General features: G+C 39.1%; 1 protein-coding gene across 10 annotated transcripts in view; it reads right to left on the minus strand.

The window, feature by feature from the left end:
- Positions 1-25,506, minus strand: part of SLIT2 (slit guidance ligand 2) — a 408,920-nt gene that overhangs the window by 52,175 nt on the left and 331,239 nt on the right. For 4 of the 10 annotated variants that reach the window (XM_073609420.1, XM_073609437.1, XM_073609446.1 and 1 more), the window contains exons 13-20: positions 22,760-22,903; positions 22,419-22,582; positions 19,896-19,919; positions 15,101-15,118; positions 10,804-10,954; positions 7,962-8,036; positions 3,501-3,644; positions 2,342-2,485 (exon numbers count right to left, since the gene is read on the minus strand). In XM_073609420.1, the coding sequence (XP_073465521.1) occupies positions 2,342-2,485; positions 3,501-3,644; positions 7,962-8,036; positions 10,804-10,954; positions 15,101-15,118; positions 19,896-19,919; positions 22,419-22,582; positions 22,760-22,903 (864 nt within the window). The remainder of the gene's footprint in view (positions 1-2,341; positions 2,486-3,500; positions 3,645-7,961; positions 8,037-10,803; positions 10,955-15,100; positions 15,119-19,895; positions 19,920-22,418; positions 22,583-22,759; positions 22,904-25,506) is intronic. The other 6 variants (XM_073609430.1, XM_073609462.1, XM_073609479.1 and 3 more) reach the window with 2 other exon arrangements.

Consider the following 25,506-nt stretch of genomic DNA (forward strand, 5'->3'; position numbering starts at 1 on the left):
GGGAAGGGTTAGAACTTTGCCAGGTTTTTATTGCTCACTCTGTCCTCAGACTTTTACTTCCTAAATAATTTTTACTGCAGAACCAATGGGACTTACAGTACATAGTCTTCATTGTATATCTTCCCCTTCAGACTTAACATTTATTCAGAACTTTATTCAAATATCTAAATTGCTAAATGTTTATTAACATTTTTGTGTCTACTTTAAAATTAAGGAAGTGGTCTCATTGATCTTAACCTTTTCTATATGTACCTCAGTTTCATTTCATTCTATGTTTTCCTATTGTCAGCTTCTTTCTTGTATCTGCACTGCTTTCTCAATCTCGTCCCTTTTGTGTTTTTCTTATTCTCACATTTATTTTTTCCACTCCTAATTCTTTGTTTTCTTGTTTCCAATTCATTTTCTTTATTTTCCTTTCTCTACTGTATTCCATTTTACTCTACCATATTTCTATCTATTTGCAAGGCCTCTTATTACTTGAAAAATCCCAGACCCCTACTTTTTTTCTTTTTAATAGTAACAACTAATCCCTACATTTTTCACTGCATTGCAGGGTATATTTAGGGGATAAAGTGCATTAAAGTACATATGTTGGAAAAAGACAAATACACAGGGTTGCCAACCTCCCGCAGCATTTTTTACTGACAAAACATGGAACATTTACTGGCGGAGCACCTTTTTTACTGGCAACCTGACAAATTACAGAACTCTTATTGAAAACTAACACAGTGAATATTTGAACAGTATAAACATGCTATGGAAACACTGACAATACCTATAACAAAGTATTTTGCTTGATTTACACTTAAAAAGTCAACACAGCATGAAATTACCATCCCCTAAATTTACTAAATCACTGATTTTTAAAAACTGTCAGTAAATTTATTGGCGGTTGGCAACCCTACATATGCGGTACATTTCTGGGGTACAGTCACATTTTTCTATGTTTTATACTGTTTAAAAGGATAAGTTTGAGTTGAAAAAACAACAAAAAAAAAACATTCCTACTCACCTCTATGCTGCAGCATCGGTGTGATGTTGCAGCTGTCCCAACTCAGCTCTAAGGCCAAGAACTGAGCGATCACATGGCCACTGATTGCTCAGCTCTCAGTCTGCCCAGAGCACAGAGCAGTAATTGTCAACCACTGCTTTGTGCTCTGCCCCTGCAGTTCTCACTGCAGGGGCAGGGGAGGGCACGGGCTGCACACTGAGAGGCGGAGCCAGCTGTCAATCCAAAAGCCAGGCTGACGATAACAATATTGTTGGGATACTTCCCATGCTTGGAGCAGCTCTGAATCTGGGTCACAAGAGAGCAAAAGTAAATACACTCCTGTGACCCACAAAAGACATATGGCAAAAAAAAAAAAGCTTGGCCATACTTCTTTTTTAAAGACCCTGCAAGGGCAGAAAAATACCTGTTGATCTGTCAAAAATGCACTCAGCTCTTAAAGAATCCTGTTTCTATACCAATTGTTTCAACAACATAAAAGTATGTGTGTATTTTACGCATGTTATTTACCTTTAAAAACCTCCCTTGTGTAAACATCCAAAGTCCTGAGACTGCTGCTGGGTGCCACCATCTTGGCTGTGAGGTAAGTAGTCCCAGCAGATTCAGAATTGACACTCAAGTATCACCCTTTGCTCCACCCTGGCAGTTACAAATAAGGTTATGTAGGGAGAAGAGGTTTGGAGGAGCTTGAGAGTAATTGGACACTCCCAGATAAGGAGAGGACTATGACATGCAAGAAGGGAGCAGGCTAGGAAACTCACTCTTGTTGGAGTTATAATGAGTCAAATATCCTATGTTGTTTCTGTCCACTACTAAAACCATACTGATATTATAAGATCCAAGATGGAGAATTGTCTTGTCTTGTATTAATTGTCTTGTTTTGTATTAACAAGTCCTATTCTGATTGTTCTGTTTATCCATATACATCCTTCAACTGCAGATTGGCAGTTGATAGCAAGGCACTTATGGAGGCTACAGGACTTTGACCATAACCCTGCTCAATAAAGTTATTTTTTTATAACAAATTGATTGAAGATTTAAACAAATCTGATTGGTTACCATGGGCTATTGCACTTTACACACCCCAATTAAATAGGCAGTGAAAGCTATTTAGAGTGATCTTTATCATCAGTATGGTAAATGGCATGGCTAAAGGTGTACTTTATGCACAGTGAACAAGTTACAGGCTTGGCAAAACCCCCACTTAGTGCAGCACGAGCCCTCAACCAAGGCTGATGGGGTTTCCTATATAATTCCATTAATAAGAAGATAGTTATTCAGAGGAAGGTCACACAACTGTATGAACATTCTGTACTTTAACACATTACTTACAGTGTAGACAGGGAATGCAACGTGTCGAATGCTCCAGGGGCAACTGTGACAATCTGATTGTCATACAGAGAAAGTAATCGCACAGAGCTCAGGCCAGTAAAACTGTCATTATTCACACAGCTAATGTGATTACTTCTCAGCATCCTGCAAAAGAGGAAATAAAAAAAGGTTCAGTTTTGTTAGATGCACAGTGTTATGCACAATCTATAGAGCAGAATTTAAAATTAATCCTGCCTAGGATATACCCAAGGTGCCTGGACTCAATCATTTACACCACAGTCGCTGATAAATCTTCAAGACACCACCCTGCAGTGTAACTACACCAGCTCTGGCATTAGCTCCACTTGTTGCAAAGCTTTCCCAACTGGATGTACAGTACATATAACAGTTTTTATTATGCGCTGCTTTTCTATACTGCTAAAAATGAAGCTCACATAAACAAATAGTTTGCGTGCAGAAGTATATCTGAAAAAGTTTGCAACATGGAAAAATAAACCCGCCATGGTGCCATCACTGCTAACCTCCTGCTAAAAATTCTACTTGCCTGGCTCTTGTTCTGTCTCACTGCTTTCATTACTTTCTGAATCACTAAGCAGGAGCAAGTCATTTTTAACTTTTAGATCCTCATTTTACATTTCTTAAACGTTACTCGATACAGAAAAATAATGAAACAAACAACTTGATGATCACACAGACTATTTTTGTTTCTACTAGCTTCTGATTGTTCATGCCTGTCTGCCTGGAGAGGGGTGTAGGCTTTTTGGCCTAGTTTATTGTAAAAATTGCAGCAATACAGATCACTGATCATGGTTGATGATAGAGATTTTATTTTTATGTTCCTATGAGCACAGCTGCAAAAATGGTTGCCTAAGCGGAATTAAAAGGATCAACATGTAAACAAGAAAACCCATGTTGGCCTTCACAAGGATTTCTATTAACGATGCTGAAATTCAAAGTGCAAGTGGAATCAATCCTACATAGAAGAGGCTGATGTTGGTTCCATAATTCCATAATATTTAAAACATTGCTTATCCTTATCTGCAACAGATGAAATTTTTCAAAGGACTTCTTAAAAAATATTAATATGCCATACCCATTCTTCAGCAGGTTCTGATTAGTTACTTTAATGTAAGCCAGGATTAAATATGAAAATACGTACAGAGATTTTAGTCCATCCAGGCCTTTAAAAATTTTATGGTGAACATTCTCTATTCGGTTGCTTGTCAGGATGAGCTCATTTACTCCATTGGCTCCCTCAAAGGCCCCTTCTTCAATATCAGTAATCTTGTTATTGCTTAGGTTTCTAAAAATAATACAAAATGCAAGAACATAGAAAAGTTACACTTAATACAATGCCATCATGACAAAGTGGAAACACTTGGAAGATTATGATTTGAACACAATGTAAAATTAAATATTAAAGAATATGTAAGCACGCGTAACGTTGATCCTCTTGGTCAACTGAGGGATCTGTGATGTCTGGGAAATTACGTGTTTGCTTAGATGTGTACTATATAGAACTATGCCAATACCAAAGTTTATTAATGATGTGTATTCCTAGATGAGAACTTGATCAATCTATGTGCTGATCTTCTATTCATCTACCTTACATAATGCAGTCATGTCAGCTGGGTCATTTTAAACCTAATTATAATTCCATTAACAATGAAGTTCAAAGATATATAAAAACACTACTGAATGGCGCTAGCACTCAGGCTATGCTGCAGGCACATGTGCTGCAAGTGAACATGCTGTTGAGAGTGGTGATAGAGAGCATAGACACTCACCACTGCGCTAGCTTGGAATTGTAGTTTAAGCAAGCTGTACTTCTACTGTAGTGGTGTCTATAGACCAGGCTATGCTATATGGAAGAGTGCCTGGATTACAAGATTGACAGAGGCGTGTTTCCTTGACATCAATTTATTGTGCCTTACATGCCTGACCCGAAACAGGATACTAAATTAAATGGCTGCACGCACTCCTGCTTAATGTACCATTTAGGGAACATTTGCTGCATCTACAGTAAAGAAGCCCTTCACTTCCATTGCTGGAAAAGCAATTCAAAGATAGACATGGAGCTACACAAGTGTTGGATGTGCATAGCGTTCATTACCCGTGTATATAATTTCGGAGAAACAATAAAAACACAGTAATAACTTCTTGCCGTTACTGCTAAAATTAGTCTTTTTGTAAGATATTTGTACCCTATAGTGCTGGAGATATAAAAACTGCTCAGCTAGCTGTTCAAAAAAATGTAAGTTGAGCAAGTACAAGCAATAAGATACTTTGAACATTAAAACAAAATTGGAGATAAGCATTATGATGGAAGCACATTGGTCATCACTGTCACTGCAAGTTTGAGACTGGCAATAAAAAGTATCCCTTGCAAGCACAGCATACCAGGCCATATTTATGTGAGAAAGGTTCTACAAACCCACCATAGCACTTTAGTGTTTACCTACTGACCTCTATGGAAGGAATATGCAATTAGCGGCCCTCCAGCTGTTGCAGAACTATAAGTCCCTTGAGGCATAGCAAGATTCTGACAGCCACAAGCATGACTTCCAGAGCAGAGGCATGATGGGACTTGTAGTTTTGCAACAGCTGGAGGTCCGCTAATTGCATATCCCTGCTCTATGGTATTAAGGATCTGGTGAACCACACCTAAAGGCTTTATATATTATTTTATTAAAATGAAGCTGAATGCACAACCTACTCAGGTCTGAGATACAGCAAACCTCCTGGTAAGAGCCAAATGTGCCCAATTTCCATTTAAGGCCTGGATGTTGCCTTGCATGGCTGATGTCCTTCATATCCAAACATGAAGTTTGCATATTTTTCCTGAGATTGGGTAGATTTTCTTACAATGCTACTTAACCTTATACTGTCAAAATTGTCCCTAGAATTTTTGTGTGAAACTATTAAAAAGTCATTAGACTGTAAGCTACTTTCATAGGAACTGATGTGATGATGAAAGGAAAGTCCAGATGGCTGTACACCAAACTGAGATCCAAATGCCTTTATTCACATAAAACCATGAAGAACATAAGGGACGCTACACGTACAAGCAAGTGAGACACGGTTTACATGTTTCGCACATGAATTGTGCTTTGATCAAAGCCCTGCAAGATAAAAACACAATTTGTGTACGAAACATGTAAGCCATGCCTCCCTTGCTTGTACATGTAGTGCTCCTCATGTTATTCAGCTGCGACTGGGCGAGCACCCTGCAGTGAGGAGATCATACTGTTGGAGTTGGCTCACCTGTGAGCAGTGTGGACCTCTTGTTTGAGGAACTGATGCGAATGGGCACTTTTTTTGTAAACCGCTCATAATGTCTTTGTGCTTTGAAAGCATGTAAAGTAAGTGTTTGAAACATCTTGTTTTGTTAACTCACAGCACCCACCGACCTGGACTGCCTGCAACTCTATCTTCACATAAAAGTTATCAAAGAAAAAATAAAGCTCAAAAAAAGTCAACATAACAAATGATTATGATGAATGTGTACAGTGTAAATAAATGAAATATGTGAGAATCTCAGAATTTTCTTGCTTTCTGGGCTTAGGTAATGACCTAGAAACTAGGCATGCAGTTTTCATCTTCTAGAAGTGGAGAAAATAAACACAATCTATCTTTCAACCTTGCGCCTTGTTGGTAAAAGCCAAGTTAAACATTGCAAAGACAGCTATCCTTCCAAAGCCTGTGTGATGCTTTTTATGTGTGAAAGAAGATGAATTTAATTGAAATTTTTCAATTTTCTTTTCTCCCTGCTGAGCTCCATTATATAGTATTTACTATATTGTAAATAGAATTTAGGTTAAGAGTCTTAAAAGAGAGAAGGAAGGCTGGGAGTACAAGTAGTAAGAAGCAGGAAGGAGGGGACATAGAGGAAGGAAAAAGAGGAAGGGAGGGATGAAGGGAGCAAATGAAAAAAGGAAAGGATAGAGGGAGGGAGCAAAGGAAAGAAGGAAGAAAGGGATGAAGTGAGGGAGGGATCAAAGGAAAGAAGAAAAAAGGGATGAAGAAAGGGAGGGAGCAAAGGAAAGAATGAAGAAAGGGATGAAGAGAGGGAGGGAGCAAAGGAAAGAAGGAAGAAAGGAATGAAGAGAGGGAGGGAGCAAAGGAAAGAAGGAAGAAAGGAATGAAGAGAGGGAGGGAGCAAAGGAAAGAAGGAAGAAAGGGATGAAGAGAGGGAGGGAGCAAAGGAAAGAAGGAAGAAAGGGATGAAGAGAGGGAGGGAGCAAAGGAAAGAAGGAAGAAAGGGATGAAGAGAGGGAGGGAGCAAAGGAAAGAAGGAAGAAAGGGATGAAGAGAGGGAGGGAGCAAAGGAAAGAAGGAAGAAAGGGATGAAGAGAGGGAGGGAGCAAAGGAAAGAAGGAAGAAAGGGATGAAGAGAGGGAGGGAGCAAAGGAAAGAAGGAAGAAAGGGATGAAGAGAGGGAGGGAGCAAAGGAAAGAAGGAAGAAAGGGATGAAGAGAGGGAGGGAGCAAAGGAAAGAAGGAAGAAAGGGATGAAGGGAGGGAGAAGAGAAGAGGAGAGGAGAGAGAAAGTGAGCAAACAAAGAAAGGTAGAAAGTGAGGGAGAAAAGGATGCAAGAAAGAAAGAGTTATGCCACGTACACACGAGTGCACATTCCGACAACAAAATCCATGTTTTTTTTCTGACAGATGTTTGCTCAAACTTGTCTTGAATACACACGGTCACACAAACCTTGTCGTAAATTCCGATCGCCAAGCCTGTGGTGACGTACAACACGTACGACGAGCCGAGAAAAATGAAGTTCAATAGCCAGTGCTGCTCTTCTGCTTGATTCCGAGCATGCGTGGAAATTTGTGCGTTGGAATTGTGTACACACGATTGGAATTTACGACAATGGATTTTGTTGTCAGAAAATTTGAGATCCAGATCTCAAATTTTGTTTGTCGGAAATTCCGACAGAAAATGTCCGATGGAGCCTACATACGGTCGCACAAGCTCCCATCGAACATTTCCCATCAGAAAATCCGACCGTGTGTGCGCGGCATAAGAAAGCAAAGGGGGGGGGGAATGAAAAGGAGGAAGGAAGGAAAAAAGGGATGAAGGAAAGGAAGGGAGGAAAGAAGGCAAAAATGGGAAGGGGGAATCTCCTCCTAAATCTCCTTCTAATTGTAATTGCAGACCAGAGTTGCTATGATTAAGACATCAAACCATTCTACTTGTATATGTAACTTTATTATATTGGAAATTTGCTAATGAAGTGGGGGTGGGGTGAGGTGACAAAGACAAAAGTTCTCCATTGGAAAGAAGTCTCCATTCTAATGTGTTAATGACTTAGGACAGGGATATGCAATTAGCAGGCCTCTGGGTGCCATGCTTGTGGCTGTCGGAGTCTTGCTATGCCTCATGGGACTTGTAGTTCTGCAACAGCTGGAGGTGCTCTAATTGCATATCCCTGACTTAGGAGAACTGAACAGCAGGAGAAATATGTTGCCTTTATCTGGGCTTTACACACACTAACTGCTGACAATGTCTTGAACAGTGCTACTACTTTAACCTTGTCCTGGTTGCCTCTTTGGGATTGAACACACAATATGTAATACATAAGAGCTTTGGAATGAAAACAACAAAAACTGAGACCTACATTTTCCGCAGCTGTGGGAGCTTCTTAAAGATTCCAGTTGCTTCTATAACTGTAAACTCATTATTATTGAGACGCCTAAATGGAAGACAGAAAAAATATACAAAATCAAGGCCAAAATAAATGAGAAACTAATTTTGTTATTTTTCGGTTACAAACTAATGTTTACAGTAGTACAAACGCAACCAGCACATTATTCACATTTATGACTGGGAAAAAAAACAGCCTCAGCCTTTAAAGGTAAAAATTAACGCTGGCGTTTATACCTATTACTTAGATAGATACTTGTATATACAGATAATGCTCAACAAGTTTTCTAGTTCTCAACTGCTACTAGATGGGACTGCATGTTCCTCTATTCTACATTAATTCATCCATTCCTTCCTAGATTTGTCCTATTACATCATCCCATTTATTGCCTAAATAAAAAAACTTACATTGCTAAGAGTTTCCTCTAACACAGACTTCATAGAAAAATAAAAGTATTTTGCCCATATTCAAGAAAGAGCTCACAAACCCATAATAACCAGGAATAACTTTGATGAAATAATACTAATACAAGATGGATTCTGATGTGTTCTTATTCTGTTACTACACTTAAAGCAGAGTTCCACTCATTTTTGTATTTATTGAAAGTCAGCAGCTACAAAAAGTATAGCTGCTGACTATTAATAAACAGTCACTCACCTGTCCCACAGTCCAGCAGGGCACTCACCCCAACGGTTTTCACCCCGTGTCCTCCCTGGGCGGCACTGGCATCTTCACTATGGGCACCCGGCTGTGACAGCTTATGGCTTCACAGACGGGTGCCCACTGCGCATGTGCGACTGGAGCGGTACTCTGTGACTTGTCCCGAAGTCTTCTGGGACCTGTCATGTGTCCCAGAAGACTTCAGAAAGGAGAACTTCCGCTTCCGATCGCCTAAGGCGACCGAAATGAAAGTGGGAGCGGGTACCTGTCAAAATTGGGTACCCACTCCCCCCTCCTCCTCCCCAAAAGCAGTTTCATAAACAGGAACCAAGGAGGAGGCCTTAAAGCAGATCTTCCCCATTTGGGTGGAGCTCCCCTTTAAGCATATTTGAGCTGTTTGTCAACAAAGGTATTTATTCGGCAGAACTTTTGTCCCACTGCTAAAATTATTCATGAAAATGAATGTAAAAAAGGATACAATTTCACTGTTTTTTTGCTAACCTAACCAGCTCAAGAGTTGTACAGTTTTCTCTAATGCCCCGTACACACGGTCGGATTTTCCAATGGAAAATGTGTGATAGGACCTTGTTGTCGGAAATTCCGACCATGTGTGGGCTCCATCACACATTTTCCATCGGATTTTCCGACACACAAAGTTTGAGAGCAGGATATAAAATTTTCCGACAACAAAATCCGTTGTCGGAAATTCCGATCGTGTGTACACAAATCCGACAGACAAAGTGCCACGCATGCTCAGAATAAATAAAGAGATGAAAGCTATTGGCCACTGCCCCGTTTATAGTCCCGACATACGTGTTTTACGTCACAGCGTTTAGAACGATCGGATTTTCCGACAACTTTGTGTGACCGTGTGTATGCAAGACAAGTTTGAGCCAACATCCGTCGGAAAAAATCCTAGGATTTTGTTGTCGGAATGTCCGAACAAAGTCCGACCGTGTGTACGGGGCATTATGGTTGTCTACATAACATTTTATATACTGAAAATTATGAAGGAGATTTTAATTACATCATGTGCCTGTAGAAAGTAGTACCTTCATAGAAAGTGTACCTTCATAGAAATTCTTAAAGAATCTGTAAACCCAAAATTTCATATTCCTGATATGTGCCTGTTGTACCATGTACTTGTATGAAAATGTATCCTGTTCTCTTTGCATTGTTGTATTGCTTCCTTTGTGTGAAATCCCTGGTGTTCCTGCCATTTCCTCTGCTTTCCGCTTAAAAACTGACCACACTAAACAGGAGAACACACTGTGGTCAGTTCTCTAGCTGTGCTGGGAACACAGCCTGCTCTCCTGCAATGATCAGACTTGTCCTGACAGCCCCCCCCCCCACACACACACAGCTTTTCACTGGGAAGACCAGTGTTCTGCTATTTATCCTCCCCCAGCTCTTATGCAGATGAGAACAGAGGGGTTGTAATCACTTATAAAAAAAGGAGAAAAAAGGTGTTTATAATGTTTATTTGTTTTATATAACTCCATACACAAACAGTTTGCCTTTCATTACTATTTTAAACAGAATGGGTTGTTTTACAAGGTGAGAATTTATATATACTTTAATGTCTCAGATGATTGAAAATGGCAATAAAGACCTAAAGACTTCTGCACATGAACAGTGTGCACCATTGATAACACACCACACTGATGCAGTGGCTTTGAAAATGTGTGATTAGGGACTGGCACTTGTGCTGAAGACTCAAAAATAAGCTGAGCATCACATGTTTAATTTAATTTGGCAATGCATGGCACAAAAATTTCAAATAATTGTATTGTTGGACCTGGGAGACTGGAATCACATCAATCAGGATATGATGGGATGGAAAAGTTGAGCTCAAACGTCTGTTTATCTTTTGATGACAAATTGAAGATAAACAAGGATAGACCAGTGCTCCACATCATTACCCCAGGCAGTATGGTGAAATTGCCTCCAACTAAATAGTGGAGATGCATGCCTGGTGGTGTGGTAGTGTCTTCTGATAATCTAATGACCTTGTTACTGGAGATCTGTTCATTTATGGCCAGTTTTAGATATGAGCAGTTACAGCTTCATAATGTAATGAATTAAGAAATTACTGATCAGCTGTAAATTGAAGTATGTACACAAAGCCCAAAAATGCACAGCCTTTTATACTTACAGCTCAGCTGTGTACTGTGGAATGTGATCTGGGATTTTAGTGAGCTTCTGATTTGAACAGTCTACAGTGGTTCCTTCACAACGACACTTCTCTGGACATGCCAGGTCAGCAAAGCAATCTCCACTTAGTTTTGACCTGTAGTCTTCCGTACCTGTGGAACATGTTAATAGACACAAGTCACACAAAAAGCTTGTGGCATTAGCAAACATCATTGTCAGAGAAATTCCATACAAGGCACAGGAATGGTATAGGGACAAAAAGTCATGTGTCATTTCCATGCTATTAAGACAGACAGGTTGTGGCTTGAGCACACACAAAAGGATCTGTACATAGGCTTCAGAGGAACTGGAAAAATAGAACATTACTGGGTAGACATGACAGGGACACATATGTTATCCAAGCTTTTCACAGCTGTACTTTCTGCTGGTCCAGTTCAGTGGCTCATGTATGACTTATAACATATCCAATGATTCTCTATTGTCACATATTAGTGTTGAGGTTTAATTCATTTATTTCTATTAGAAACATGCGTTATTGTTGTATTTCCAGTAGGTAACAATTACATTTCAACTATCTTGCTTCATTATGTGCATACAGGCTTTTAAAGTATCCATTGTGTCCTGCGAGAAATATCCAAAGTCTGCTGGTGCCATGTTAAAACAGACAAAATGGAGCCCAGTGAAGAGAGGGCCTAGTATATAAATTGTTCAAGTTGCTACAGAAATCAATCAGATTCTCCCTCTCTTTCTCACATACTTTACTACAAAAAACAAGGAGCCAGTTGATGTAGACAACAGACTGCTGGAATCAAATGTTCCCTTGCATTTATAAATGAGGACAGCATTGTTTTTCTAAAAACATTTTACCGCCAGTTGTAGATTACTTAAGGCAGACAACATTGTTACTACCAATATTAGACTACTAAGCAATGGACACAATGGAGAGTTCAAGAGTCTATATATGCATAAAAAACAAGACCAGTAATAAAGAATTGTTGCCTAAAAGAAAAAAAAAACAGTCTTGTCAAAACAATGGTAGATAGGTGAAACTGTCCTTTAAATTATCACAAGCATCATCAATTAATCAACTTTTTGAGAGTTAGTCATAATGCACTAGCACAATTAAGACACTGATGATATTATCTGAGCAGGGGGTGCTCTGTTAACGCTAATTCCAGATCATAATGGGTTAATTTGACTTTCCTTTTCTCAGCCTTGTTGCAGATGGAAGGGTTTCCAATACAAGGAGGTTACGCCCTCCGCCGACAGCGAGGCTGGGTGTACATCCTAGGTGCACAAGCCTCAGCAGCTTGCCATGCTGTAGAAAGCTGCGTGACGTTCCATGGTGCTTGACAGAACCATGTTTTACTCATACCTGACAATCACATGGTTAGATCAAGCACAACAGAACATCTCGCTGGGTTACCATAAGTGCATCCATTAAACCATAGATAGGACCAAAGGGGGAGGGGGAGAGATAAAGGAAGGAAGAGGTGGTCGCTGGAGAATCTGCTGGAGTGTAATACCTGTGTGCAGCAGGTCATTCGGGTTACAGAATGCGCACTGCCATAGCAACAGTATTAACAGGCAAATTAGGCAACAGCACAGAGAAACATACAAGAAAATGGAGAGAAGGAAAAAACACAAGGCCTTTTTTTAATCTTTCTTCGGTTTCCGCAACAACGACATCAGACATAGATATTAAATTATATGAGGGTTCTCTGTTAAGACTCCACTTCCCCTGTGCCACGTAGAAGCAGTATTGCCAATCCATCGTTCTCATATACCCCCAGCAGGTCATATTTTGAGAATTTCCCTTAGCCGTAGTAAGCACTAATCAAGTGACATCTGGTCATATAAAAGAACTGTCTCAGGTGCTTCTGATGGAAGCTTCCAACCCACAAATCACAGGCATACTAGCTTAACTGAAATAATGTAATCTGTAGTAAAGATGTGTAGCCAGTAAGTTTGATATTAGCAGGTACCATCTGAGGCATCTGAGACAGGACCACAAATTAGTGGTGTAGAGATGATGAGAAAGGTGTTTAACCAAATTCCTTTTAGTGAAATCCTCAAAACATACAGTAGATGATCGGTTGAGGGTTATAAGAAACTTTGATTAAACTCCATAATTTTTCTTTGCAGGTTGATGATTAGGTACTAATTCTAAAATTTGGTAGTGGAGGTAAAAATTGTGAATAGAGAGAACTCCAGTCAAGACACAACTTCCTTTTTGATGGTTCTAGTATTGGGGCTGTGGTGCTCCGAAAGAACATTGATAGTGTTAATTCTGTAAGGGCTATAGATCATTTTTTTTTCCTGAAGGGGGTTCAGCCTAGGGATCCAGAGTAAAAATAATACAGTGGCCGTCCTAGTATAGCTCCCCCTCTCAGTACAGCTCTCCCCCACCCCCACCTGATACAGTTTCACTCTTCAGAACAGCTCTTTCCCCTCAGTACTGCTCCCCCAAGCAGCTCCTGCTTCAAGTGCCTGGTGTAGCTGTCAGTACTTGCTACTGCGCTGCAGGTGCTATGGAGGGGGTTTGGACCCCCTATCTCCCTCCTTATCAACACCACTGTGCAAATGTGATCTGCTTTCTAAGGATAATATTATAATTAATAGTTAATATTTCCAACCCATATTTTTTCAAAGTATATAATATAAAGGGTTGTTGGGTGAATTTACATTAGAAAATGTAAATCCCAAAAATATCAAGAAAATTTCAAAAGCAACAACGTGGACTTTTAAGGTGGCCCCAAAGAGTAACATACTGTATAATATGTATTTTCTTTTAAAATCAACTGGGGGGATTTCTCCCCAAACTTTATTAATATTTAAATGAGAAATACTAAGTCCAGAGAATACACTTGTTACAGAGCAGCAAAATATACTGAACTGAATATGTGAGAAAGACTACTAAATTTTCTTATTAAAGAGCTGTTGTTGTGAAAAAGTGCTCCCATGTTAGTTTATTCTATATTTCCAACAGTAGATTCATCGAAAGATAGGTGAGTGTCAGTGAGAAACCATTCTGAGGGTATTGAAGTTTATTGACCCTTGTAACCATTTAGAAGCCTCTTTCTAGCTGGTTACCATTGGGAATTACACTCTGCAGTGTGATCATACTTTGCACTGCTTTAGTAAAGATTTCTGACAGTCTAGAAGTCCAGTGCACTGTCCACAAAGCCTTGTTCCTGATTTTTTCACAGCAGGTGTTCAAGGATAATATTTATCCCCTTTAAGGTTAATGGAGGACTAAGCTACAAGGGTGGGTCACTGTTTGATTGCTGCTCATACTATACCTTAATTAAATCTTTACTTATAGCATTAAAAAAAATAACCACTATTATCACGGGTACTTCTATGAGGAATGTAATAGCTTATGAAAGATATAGATCTTTGCTAATTTGGTGTTCCCCACCTTTTAAATATTATGTGATTCTAATATAAATCCATGGCTGATACATGTTTGGCAAAAGTGTTTCTATTAGCTACCAGAAAAGCTATGCTAGATGCTCCTAGATACTCACCCTGATAGCTCCTTACACTTCATTTACCTGCTGGGAGTGCAGACACAGGGCTTTCAGCTTTTTATTGAACGCTTCAACATATGATTAATGAATATTCTTTCTGAAGAAGTGGAATTATCACTGAAACGTATAGCGGGATTTTGAGTCAAATACATCTGTTATACATCTGTCAATATGTATTTATTTTGCACGTTTAACAATGCCCTTTTTGCTATAGGAGATGAAGTTACGAGCCCTATATTGGATTATTGAAGTATGTTTTATATAGGCTTTTTTGGGTGTTTGGTCCTGTTTTTGAAGATTGTTTTTGTACTGTGTGTTTTTAACATTTTCCCAGTGATGCGGACCACTTCTATCCCTTAAAAGCCCCATTTATTCTCAGTAGTTTTTTGTTTTATGTTTATTTGGGATGCCTTTTAATGGAGAGTTAGTTGGAATCCTTATGGTTTGTTCTTACCTTTTATTTATCAATATTATGATAAATATGACACAACATGCACGCGGCAAAAAGTGCAATATTACCAGCACAATATGAATGCCCACTGTAAAGTCTATTTTCCTAATGAGAGCTCTTAATTAATTCAGGTTTTGTTTGCTTTAACTGGAGTTCCTCTTTAAGAAAATGGAAGTGTTGAGTTAATAAAGAGACCTTTTTACAAAAACCCACAGTGATTTGGTTTCTTTCGAAGGATATAACATGTTGGGCTGGAAAAAAGGACACATTAGGATCAGAGAGTATTTATGCTCAGAGAAAGAATTATTACTTACAACCCAAGTGATGGATGCCTGAAAAGTAAAGGTGGTCAAGGAGGAAAGAAAGCAAGAAGTAAACAGAAGAAAAGCAATCAGCTTTAAACTGAGGGCAATGCACAATAAACTGATTAGTGTAGGACACAACAGCTAGAAAGGGCAAACACATTTTCCACACAACAGATCCACAATCATAGTTACAATGACAGGGGGTGCAGAGTAAAATGCTAACACACATTATTACATTTTTTACATATGTACACAGGCCACCCCAAGAAAAAATGGTAGTGGCTCATTTTTAGGCTTCGGCCTATCCACTTACTAGGACTGTAACACCACATATGCAAAATGGCTGTGACAAATTAGCAGGCAACATAACAACCTTAAACATGAAGTTGTCAAATGTTTGCTGTAGAAATCTACCACAATCTGACCAAGATTAAAGGAGTTCTGAAAGCAAGCTATAAAACTGTTCTTGGGTGTTTGCTAGAGTTGTAAGGTATTTATGCTATACTCATCGGTGTGCTTTTTTACAAAGATGCTTTTTTCAAATTTGTCATTAACTAGTCTCACCATGTGCAACAGAAGAGGGAACCCCTTTAAATAACCACTAAAAGGCAAGTCCATCAGTTTTATACAGAGCCAGAAGATTCCAAAAACTATCCAATATTTAAGACATCTGTATTCATGCCTTAAAAAACCTGTTTGACTGGTCAGATCCACAGTTTCTAATGAAAATAAATGCACTTACAATATTTTGACTTAGAGAAGACCTCCAATTCCAAAAATTAATTAGCGTCCGCTAAAACACAATCTCCTTTAGTAAGCCTGCCAGCTGGATGCATTTCAAATGTACAGGTTATTCCAGGCCTCTGTTGTTGAAGAAAAAGCCTGGGAATCAAACATTTTCTTTTAAATTTGGGTTTTGCTGAACACCAGTCATCCGGGTGCCAGAAGTATGCTGCAGCACAATTGCATCATTGCTGGCCACCAAATAGTTAACAGATCCCTGAGGGTCTGGACTACTGTGAAAATCTGTTTTTCCTGAACTTTTTTGAAAGTATCAATGGATACTGTCTCTTTTATACACACATGAGTTGATTACTGAAGGCAAATAGGCTGTGAACATTGCAAGGGCATTTCCCTTAGTTTAGTGAATGAGATGTTTTGCTGACTCCCATCATCCAATCATGGGCAAGCAAAAATACGTTTTTTTATTTAATATTCTTTGCAAAGTGAATTTTCAACACAATTACCAACCTAAGGGAACATTGACTTGCACAGTGAACAACCTATTAGCTTTTAGTAAATCAAACCCATTGGCTCAATCTGCTAGCAATAGACCCATGTAACACCCATGTCTAAAATGTTTAATCCTATTGTGGTTTCTGATGTGATCTTATGACTTCTTTTATATTGTGTAGATTTCAGTGGTGATCTATTCCCCTACCAACAAGACCATAACAATGTCACTATCCTAGAGGTTGAATATTCAAATACTTTGGGCATTTAAGCTACACTATGGGGTTGATGTACTAAAACTTGGGAGTGCAAAAGAGATCTGGAGAGCTGGTGGTGCAGCTTTGCATATAAACCAATCAGCTTCTATGTTTTTTTTTGTAAAAGATTAATTGAACAAGCTGAAATTAGAAGCTGATTGGCTATCATGCACAGCTGCACCAGATTTTGCACTTTTTGGTTTTGGTAAATCAACTCCTATGGGCAATCCATCATCAGAAGGTGTGACATTACCTTTTGAATTTGTAATGGACTGCATTATAAATCAATAAAGGCATTGGGGATGGCACCTGCCTTAACATATATCTAAAAACAATATTTTCCCCAGAAGGGAACACTATCCATGTGTGCCAGCTCTGATGATATATATGTTAAAGCACCACATGCTCGCTCTGCCAGATTATGGTCTGCATTGGAGCTGAGTCCTCGTATTTCTTCTGGAACTACATGTTGGAGCTGGCATTAATCATCAACTGGAATGCCCCATATTCTGTGTTCATATATCATAAATACTGTACATCAACTACTGGACTTATTTATGTAAAATTACAGCAAAAGAATAAAAAATATTTTATTGTTTCTCAGGATCTAGCTCTGATCTCTAAATATAACCTACGAACATATTTATTTCTATTTCTGAAACTGGTCAGACTGGCAGCATTAAATTTACCTGATCAATTAAATTAGACATTAAAAAGAGTTTATGCTGACTGCCCACCATGCTTTAAGATTACTAGGAGCCAGAGGGACCCAGGATTTTTTTTGCAGACCCACAGCGCCTAGTTTGTTAGATTCTAACACATGTATTACTATTAAGTTCATGGGGATTCCTTAAAAGTTTTGTACAGTGTTTTCTGTATTTACTACATTTAAGATTAATAACAAAGACAGTGATGACTCCCCCCCCCCCCCCCACTTAACTCTATATAGCTTTATATAGAGTTTTAATCAAAGAGAGACAGCCTGAAAGGAAAAAGCTACTGCTATACCTTCTTTTTTAAATGTGTAGTATGGCATTGCCATTAGTGACACGTTTTAATTGCTAATTTGTAAAACAAAGAATTTATTTGAAAAATAAAAAGCTATATTAGTCTAAATGGATACAAAAAGCAAGACTCAAAATAGTTTCTAGTAGCCTCCCTGGCGGTTTTCCTGAGTGTGGCTCGGGGTTAATATTCAGGACCATTAGCGGTAACCCCGAGCCACACTCGGGATTGCATCGCAGGATCCTGGTGCCTCCTTACTTACCTTGTCCCCGGGATCCTGCGATGTCCCCCGCAGTGTCCGCGGGCTGTGTCCTGTTCCGAAGCCTCTCTGTGCCAGGCTCCGTTCCCTGCGAGCGGCGCGACGCACGGGGACGGAGCCTGGCGGCAAATTCAAAAAAATGTAAAAATCATAACACATACAGTACTGTAATCTTACAGATTACAGTACTGTATGAAATCATTTCACATCCCATTTGTCCCCAGTGCTCTGGCCCATGCCCTGCATGCAGTTTTATATTGCATATACTGTTCTTTCTGCCTGGAAACTGGAGATTGTCCATAGCAACCAAAAAGTGTCCCTTTACGTCAAAAATGGCTTTAGACCAGCTAGAAAACAGCGATAGTAAATTAGAACACTTGCAGAATTGAGCGATAGTGAATCGTGTGGAAATGTATTTTATTACTATTTATTTTATTTTTAATTATTATTTTTTTTTAATTATATTATAATTTATGTTTTTGTGTTTCAAACTTTATCATACCCGGGATATCTACTAGACTCTTGTTTGCACAGATTTAAGTGTGTTATTGTTAAGAATTACAGGCCTACAATATAAAACGCCAAATTTCCATGCAAAATAATTGTACCGCTTTCAGCACCTAAAATCCGAAATAATCATACCGCCAGGGAGGTTAAAACAGTAAATGACCTTATACAATAAAGAGTTACTCATTCTTGCTCTATGGGTTGCTGCAGTGAAAAATTACACTCTTAAATTAAACACTGCATTGTTCATGCTAAAAGTGTTTTTATATTTTTTTTTTTTTTTTATAGAATGCACTGTACATTTTAAAAAATATTATTAGTTATCTGTCAGGTGCCAAGGATAGAGTTAAAAAGAAATCTATGTCCTAGGAAAACACAATTTCTGGTTATGTTGCATCTATAATGCATGACCTGCATGTGCAGTAAATGTTGTGGTTAAAATTACAAAGTGTATATTTGTCCCTTTTATGAAAAGAATATGACATTTGAAATTCAGCGCACACTCTTGCCTCTCTGTCCTGTCTGCAATACACATGGATGGAATACTTGTGCTCGGGGACATGAGAGGACTCGCCCAGCAGGAAATTAAACCTGTCATTGTCAGTCTACAGCACCACTTCAGTAAACCCATCTGAAGAATGGTATAGTTACATACAGGAGATTCTTAGTTTTTTTTTTTTTAGTGTTATGTTGAGCTAAGGGGCTTATAGCACATATTTCAATGTAACACACCTTTGCTACTAAGCTTTGGTGCTAAAAGGGATTTTTACACATTGACATGCAAGAATCTCACTAACAAAAAGGCACAAAGGTTGACATGAAGGCCAATGTACTGAAATACACTCAAGGAAGATAAATGTTCTACCCATTAGACTTGGCTTGCAATAAACACACACAAAAGCACATAACACACAATAATAAAACCATCAAATATTCACTAAAGGTTGTAGAATAAAAGGTTCTCGTTTTAGGTGACCTAAATAAACAGACAAGGAGCTGCATGCAGGCAGGAAACATTTTATCTGCATACTTGTCAACCTTTTGGCATTCAGAAGATGTAAGGCCCTATGGCCATTCCTAACCCAAAAGTGAAAAAATCTTCCTCCTGCTCCAGCTGTTTGTAGCCATTCCCCTCTGGAGGTTGTAACTGTAGACAGTCATGAAACAATTGCATCTCCTCCAATTGTTGCACTGTGGGTATGCTGAAAGCACAGGAGAGTCTCTGCAGAGGTTTCAGCATACATCTATAGCTGGAGGTGTACTACATGTTCCTGCTCCTATACTAGGCCTGAGGCCGCTGGCTGAGCTAAGATGGTCTACTATCCTCCAGGCAGCAGTGCCTTCTTTATATGTTCATGTGCCAAAGAACGTTAGAAGGAAAGGCAGCTGAATCAGAGGAGTAGGTTTCTGATGATTTTTTTGCACATAATATCAAATGGAAGCTGCCAAGTATGCTAGCTGCACATGCAAAACTTCCTGGTAAGTGACTAATGGGGGGGTGGGGGTGGGGTGGGGAATGACCGTTCTTCGGATCACCACCTACCTGGAATGAAATATTGCTCTTTAGCTACATGCAAAAATAAACAAATGAAAAACAGTTGCATCTAAATTGCAGCAAGTAAAAACTGAAAATATATTAGAAAATAAGAGGGCTGTGCTGTTGCCCATATCAACCATTTTTTAAATAATTCCTTCAAGCTGCAGCACAAATAAACTATAAAACATGTGTTTGCTGCTAAGGGCAACATCACTATCTATATTGAAATAACAAAAAGTACAATGGTTACAACATTGGCATAGTAACATTCTGACTTGCAGGGTTTGTAAATGAATAATTGTAATTATTTCATTCATTAAAATCAGAAATTGTCAGCAAAATAATCATACAATGATAAATTGTTGTTAAAAAAAAGACAATAAATCAGAATTTAAGCTGGAACACGAAGAAGCAGCAAAACATGAGGCTTCCAGCACCTGTATGCAATATCATAGATCCAGTCTAAAACATAGAAAGATAGAACAGATATCAGATCCTTATTCTTTATGAGAGTATGTGTGTAACTGGGTTGAAGCTTGCTTTAAAATAAAGTATGATTTGATATATTGAGCGCTTATGGCTGGCCATTCCCCTTCTGGATTTGATATGCCTTTCATCATCATCCTCCATTACCTATTACATTGCAAAGTTTAAGAACATGTCTTCATATGCTGTTATGAATAGTATTGTTAACATATGTTTACTGTACATCCCACTGCTACAGGACACAGTATGAAAGCACTATATATATCAAAGATAATAGGATTAATAATGATGAATCAGGTCCTAGCAGTACACGTTGTAAATTCCACTAGCATTTATGAGCTTATTAAATACAGTAATACAACATGCAAGAATGTGCTGTATTAAACATAGCAATACAACATGCATGAAGGTGATGTGTGTTATCAATTCCATTTCACTCTAATGAAGTCAGTTCAGTAAAATATGAAATTTGATTGGTTGTCATGTGCTATGGCATTTTGCTCTATACAGTATGCCTCTTATGCCCTGTACACACGATAGGATTTTCCGACAACAAAATCCATGGATTTTTTCCAACGGATGTTTGCTCAAACTTGTCTTGCATACACACGATCACACAAATCTTGTCGGAAATTCCGAACGTCAAGAACGCGGTGACGTACAACACGTACGATGAGCCAAGAAAAATGAAGTCTAATAGCCAGTGCTGCTCTTCTGCTTGATTCAGAGCATGCATGGAATTTTGTGCGTCGGAATTGTGTACACATGATCGGAATTTAGGATTTTGTTGTCGGAAAATTTGAGATCCAGATCTCAAATTTTGTGTGATGGAAATTCTGATGGAATGAACAACAAGATCCCATAGAACGTTTTCTGACGAAAAATTCTATTGTGTGTACGGGGCATTAGGGTTCAAATAGATAGCTGCTTAATGAGGTTACCATAGCAGAGGTTACCATACCATGTAAGGACCTGTGTTCTAGTTTTTAGATGATTAATGCTGTCACCATTCTGTGATTTTTTTCATAAGGGCCAAAATCTTAAAGCGGTTGTATAGTCAAAATTTTAACTTTTACCTACAGGTAAGCCTATAATAAGGCTTACCTGTAGGTAAAAAAAAAAAATATTTCCTAAACCTGTACGGTTTAGGAGATATTCCCCTTGCAATGAGCCGCTGACTGCAGCGGCGCATGCGCACAGGGGATTCTCGGCTGAAAGCCCGGCAGATGCCGGACCTTGCTGGAAAGAAGTCTCGAGACCATCTCACTCTTGCAAACAGAAGTAAATCTATGCAACTCAGTTTGCTAAAATCTTTAAAATGTATACAAGGTATACCTAACCTGTATAAGATTGTTTTTCAGTAAGATCAGAGCTGCGCTTTAACATCTTACATAGTTATAGTTAAGCCCCACAACAAGTCTACCCAAATATCTACCTAAACGTGCCCCTACCAGGCCCATGTTTGAATAAACCAAACCTCTGTCCCTTATTATTATTATACAGAATTTATTTAGCACCAACAGTTAGAATACAAATCAAGACAAGAAGGTCTAAAAACTAGTCCTATTATCCCATCTCATCAAAATAGGGACAGGTGAGAAGGATAACTGTGAAACATTGAGCCTAGAGTATGACGGCTTTGTTCGTTTGCACAGAACTTAAAGGCTCCATTGTTATGCACGTTGCTTCATTCCAAAAACTGTTGGAAGGTGGACATCAATGCAGCAAATTTGAACACAGGCATTTATCTACACAACATGAAGCTCTAACTACATGCCAGCAACCAATCAGATTCCAGCATTCAGAAAAGCCTTGTAGTCAAACCAGTAAAAGATGATTTTTGACTGATTGCTATGAGACTTTTTTTAAAGGCCCCAATGTGCCTTCCCTCATCTATTCCTCTGTATCAGGAGAAAAGATAAAAAAAGACTAAGATTCTGTGATGTTCTCCTGAACTCAGGAGAGGGCCAGCTGCTGTGTATAGCCGTGAAGGGCGTCTGTTATTTTGGCAGTGAATTCTAGAAAGTAGTCTAAGCAAATTACCTGAACAGCGGAATTTCTTGCTTTTGATCTGCCCGATTCTTTTGTTTGCCAGTCGGCGGGGGCTGGTGCAGCGGGCACCACTGGTCTCAATAGGGTTTGTATGAAGATAATCCGCCAGCCACTTCAGATGGCAGTCACAGATAAATGGGTTCTGAGCCAAATGCCTTGCAGGAGTGAATGAGAATGATTGAATATGTTATTCGCGATTGACCTGGCATTATTTTATTTTTTTTTGACCATGAATGCAAAAAAAAAAAGCAGATGGATTTAAAGAAAACTCCTCCCCGTGCTGCCAGATTTCCCATACTTCTAATCCCCCACCACATCAAGGCAATACTCACAGTGTTTGAATGGCACGAAGAGGAGCGAATGTGCCCTTGGCAATGGTTTGAAGTTTGTTGTCATACAAAGACAGAAGGTTCAGGTTGTGGAGATCCTGGAAAGCACCTACCCGCAAACAATTTATCTTGTTGGCATTGAGCAATCTGTTGAACCAAGGATAATATGAATTACAAAGTTGTCTCAGATTCATTCAGCTGTAAAGTTCAGTGACAAATCCTTTTTTGTTTCCTCAAAGGCATCATGAACTGTCTCTCAGGAGCAGCAAAATAAAGAGCTCTACACAGTTCAAGCAAGTTTGGCTAGCTAGCTGTGGATGTTCTTATCACGTTTCTTCCGCCTTCAAATAAGTTACATTTTCACCCCCTTTTTATTTATTTTTTTTTTTATAAACTTTTGCAACTTTTATTGCTTGCATTGTTTTGTTTTGTCTTTTTTTTGTGTGTTTGGCTATGTATTTTATAGTTAGTGGTTGACTTTTTTTTTTTTTTAGAGGTACAACACAAAACTGCTTTCTGAATCTTATGCGGAAACCCATGGTCATGTGTGGCATGAATGCAATGAACATGCTGCCCTTTGTCTGAAGGGGCTCGACTGACCTTGTTTAATTCCTATTCTGGCTTTCAGTCACAAACAGATTTATATGATGTTCTAAAGCCTAGTACACACAGTTTCAATAGAAACTGGCTGACATTCGGCCCATGTGTGGGCCAGACAGTCCAACAGAAGCCAGCTTCTGTTGAAGGGGCATAGCCGAAAAAGGTCTGCTTATCGGCTCCCGATCAGCGCTCTTAGCCAATGACTGTGAGTGCTGACCAGAGTGTTCTGGTGAGGGGGTTATCAGCCCCCTGTCAGAACACAATAACTCATCAGGAGAGATTCCTGTACTAACATCAGAATGTTACGCCTGGTACACACTATTAGTTGTTTTATTCAACTCAGTGGGCTTTTTTTATTCAACTAAAAAAAAACTTAAGAGCTCAGGAGGAGGCACTGTACTACTAATCCAATGTTAGTACAGCGATCTCCCCTGCTGACCTATTGTGTTCTGACAGGGGGGCAGCCAGAACACTCCGGTCAGCACTCTGTACACACAGGCCGAATGTCAGCCGGTTTCTATTGGACCACCTTATGATGCCCAACGATCAGCCTGCGTGTACTAGGCATAAGTACAGTGGCTCATCCTGAGCTATTCAGTTTTTTTTCATTCAGCTCGCTGGAACTACTAGTGTGTACCAGGCTTAAGAGATCACAGCTGTCAGTCCAAACTGATAATGGTGCTCACGGAATACACCATGTTGCATGTTTTACATACATATAATGAATAGGTTGTTGACACCATTAAACTTATCTAACTTTTTATTTTTTGTTTTGTAGTAGCTGAACTAGATGGACTTGTGACTTTTTTCAGCCTAATTGTTTACATATGTAACTTCAACATGGAGAACTCAGGCCATTGTTTAGAAGCACTGAATTGTTTTTATGAAATTCTGGGAAAAACTTCAAAACATCGAAGGACCCGGGCGGAAAAAAGCTGACCGAACAGCTGCTGTAACAGTTCGGATATTCTGACAGCCTTGAATGGCAGCTTTCAGAATACAATAGCCAGCAGCGGGAGGTTCATCCATCCACGCTATTTAGCGTGGGTAGTGTGGGTTAAGCCAACTGGGCTGAATGAGATAAATCATTATGTGTATGTCCAGCTTTAGAACCTCTGAGTTTTTACTGCTGCCTGTGTCTGTTGAGAAGATGCCCCTTCAGTTGTCCTGTTGAAATCTGTAATGAGTACAGAAAGTGAATGGAAATCTCCCAATGATTATGGAATAATCTAAAACCGGACAGAGGTTCCATATAAATAAGTGTTTCTACGGTTGTCTGTGCCCAAGCTAAAAACATTTCTCTTTAATTCCTGTCCCAACGATATGGCAAGCTCCCCAGCATGGACACAATGCAGCAAAATGGTCTTCTTCACTCTATCCAAAACAACTCCCTGGACAAATTTCATTTGTATTAACTGTGTGTATAGAGAACATCCTACAAAAAAAGTTATAATTAAAATATTTAAAATATGTTGGCAGTGACATGCCAGGAAAATGAAGATATGAATGATATGACAACATATAATATGATGTAACCCACTGCACAATGAGCTGTGAACTTATAGCACAGCGCAGCACAAAAAAAATGTATAACAAAATAAACGTACTATCATACATTATTGATTAAGCGGTTTGTTGTGGCTGAAGCTCAGCTGCCATGTATATTTTCTTTTCCTTTCTGCTGTGGTTTTATTATTTTCAATTGCTTATATTACATTAGGTTGTGTGCTGAAGCAGAACATCTTGTATGGTTTCCAAGGTGCTGTCAGACACGCTTGCTCCTTTCAAGTGGTTTGCAGACTACCGCAGTTATGGGTGAGACCTTCAACAGGTAGGAATGTCGCCCTTACAGTGTTTAACTACTGGCTGTGTATGGGAAAAGCAGGTGAACTGTCAGCTTAGTGCATCCACATTCTGGCATCCTGGCTACAAACCAAACATCCAATAGCTAATCCTGAGTTCAGCAATCATTGGCACATGTGGTTTTTGCAGTAATGCAGGTGCCAGGAGTACAACAGGCCAGAATAATTAGGCCAATGGGCAAAAAAGGCAATTCTGAATGAAATGTATTTACAGCATACCTCAGCAATGATTGCTTTAAATGCAAATCCACCAAAAATTGGGAATCAGATGTCAGGGGAACTAGCAGG

This window comes from Aquarana catesbeiana, linkage group LG01 (assembly GCF_042186555.1).
Source record: "Aquarana catesbeiana isolate 2022-GZ linkage group LG01, ASM4218655v1, whole genome shotgun sequence".
Classification (NCBI taxonomy): Eukaryota; Metazoa; Chordata; class Amphibia; order Anura; family Ranidae; genus Aquarana; species Aquarana catesbeiana.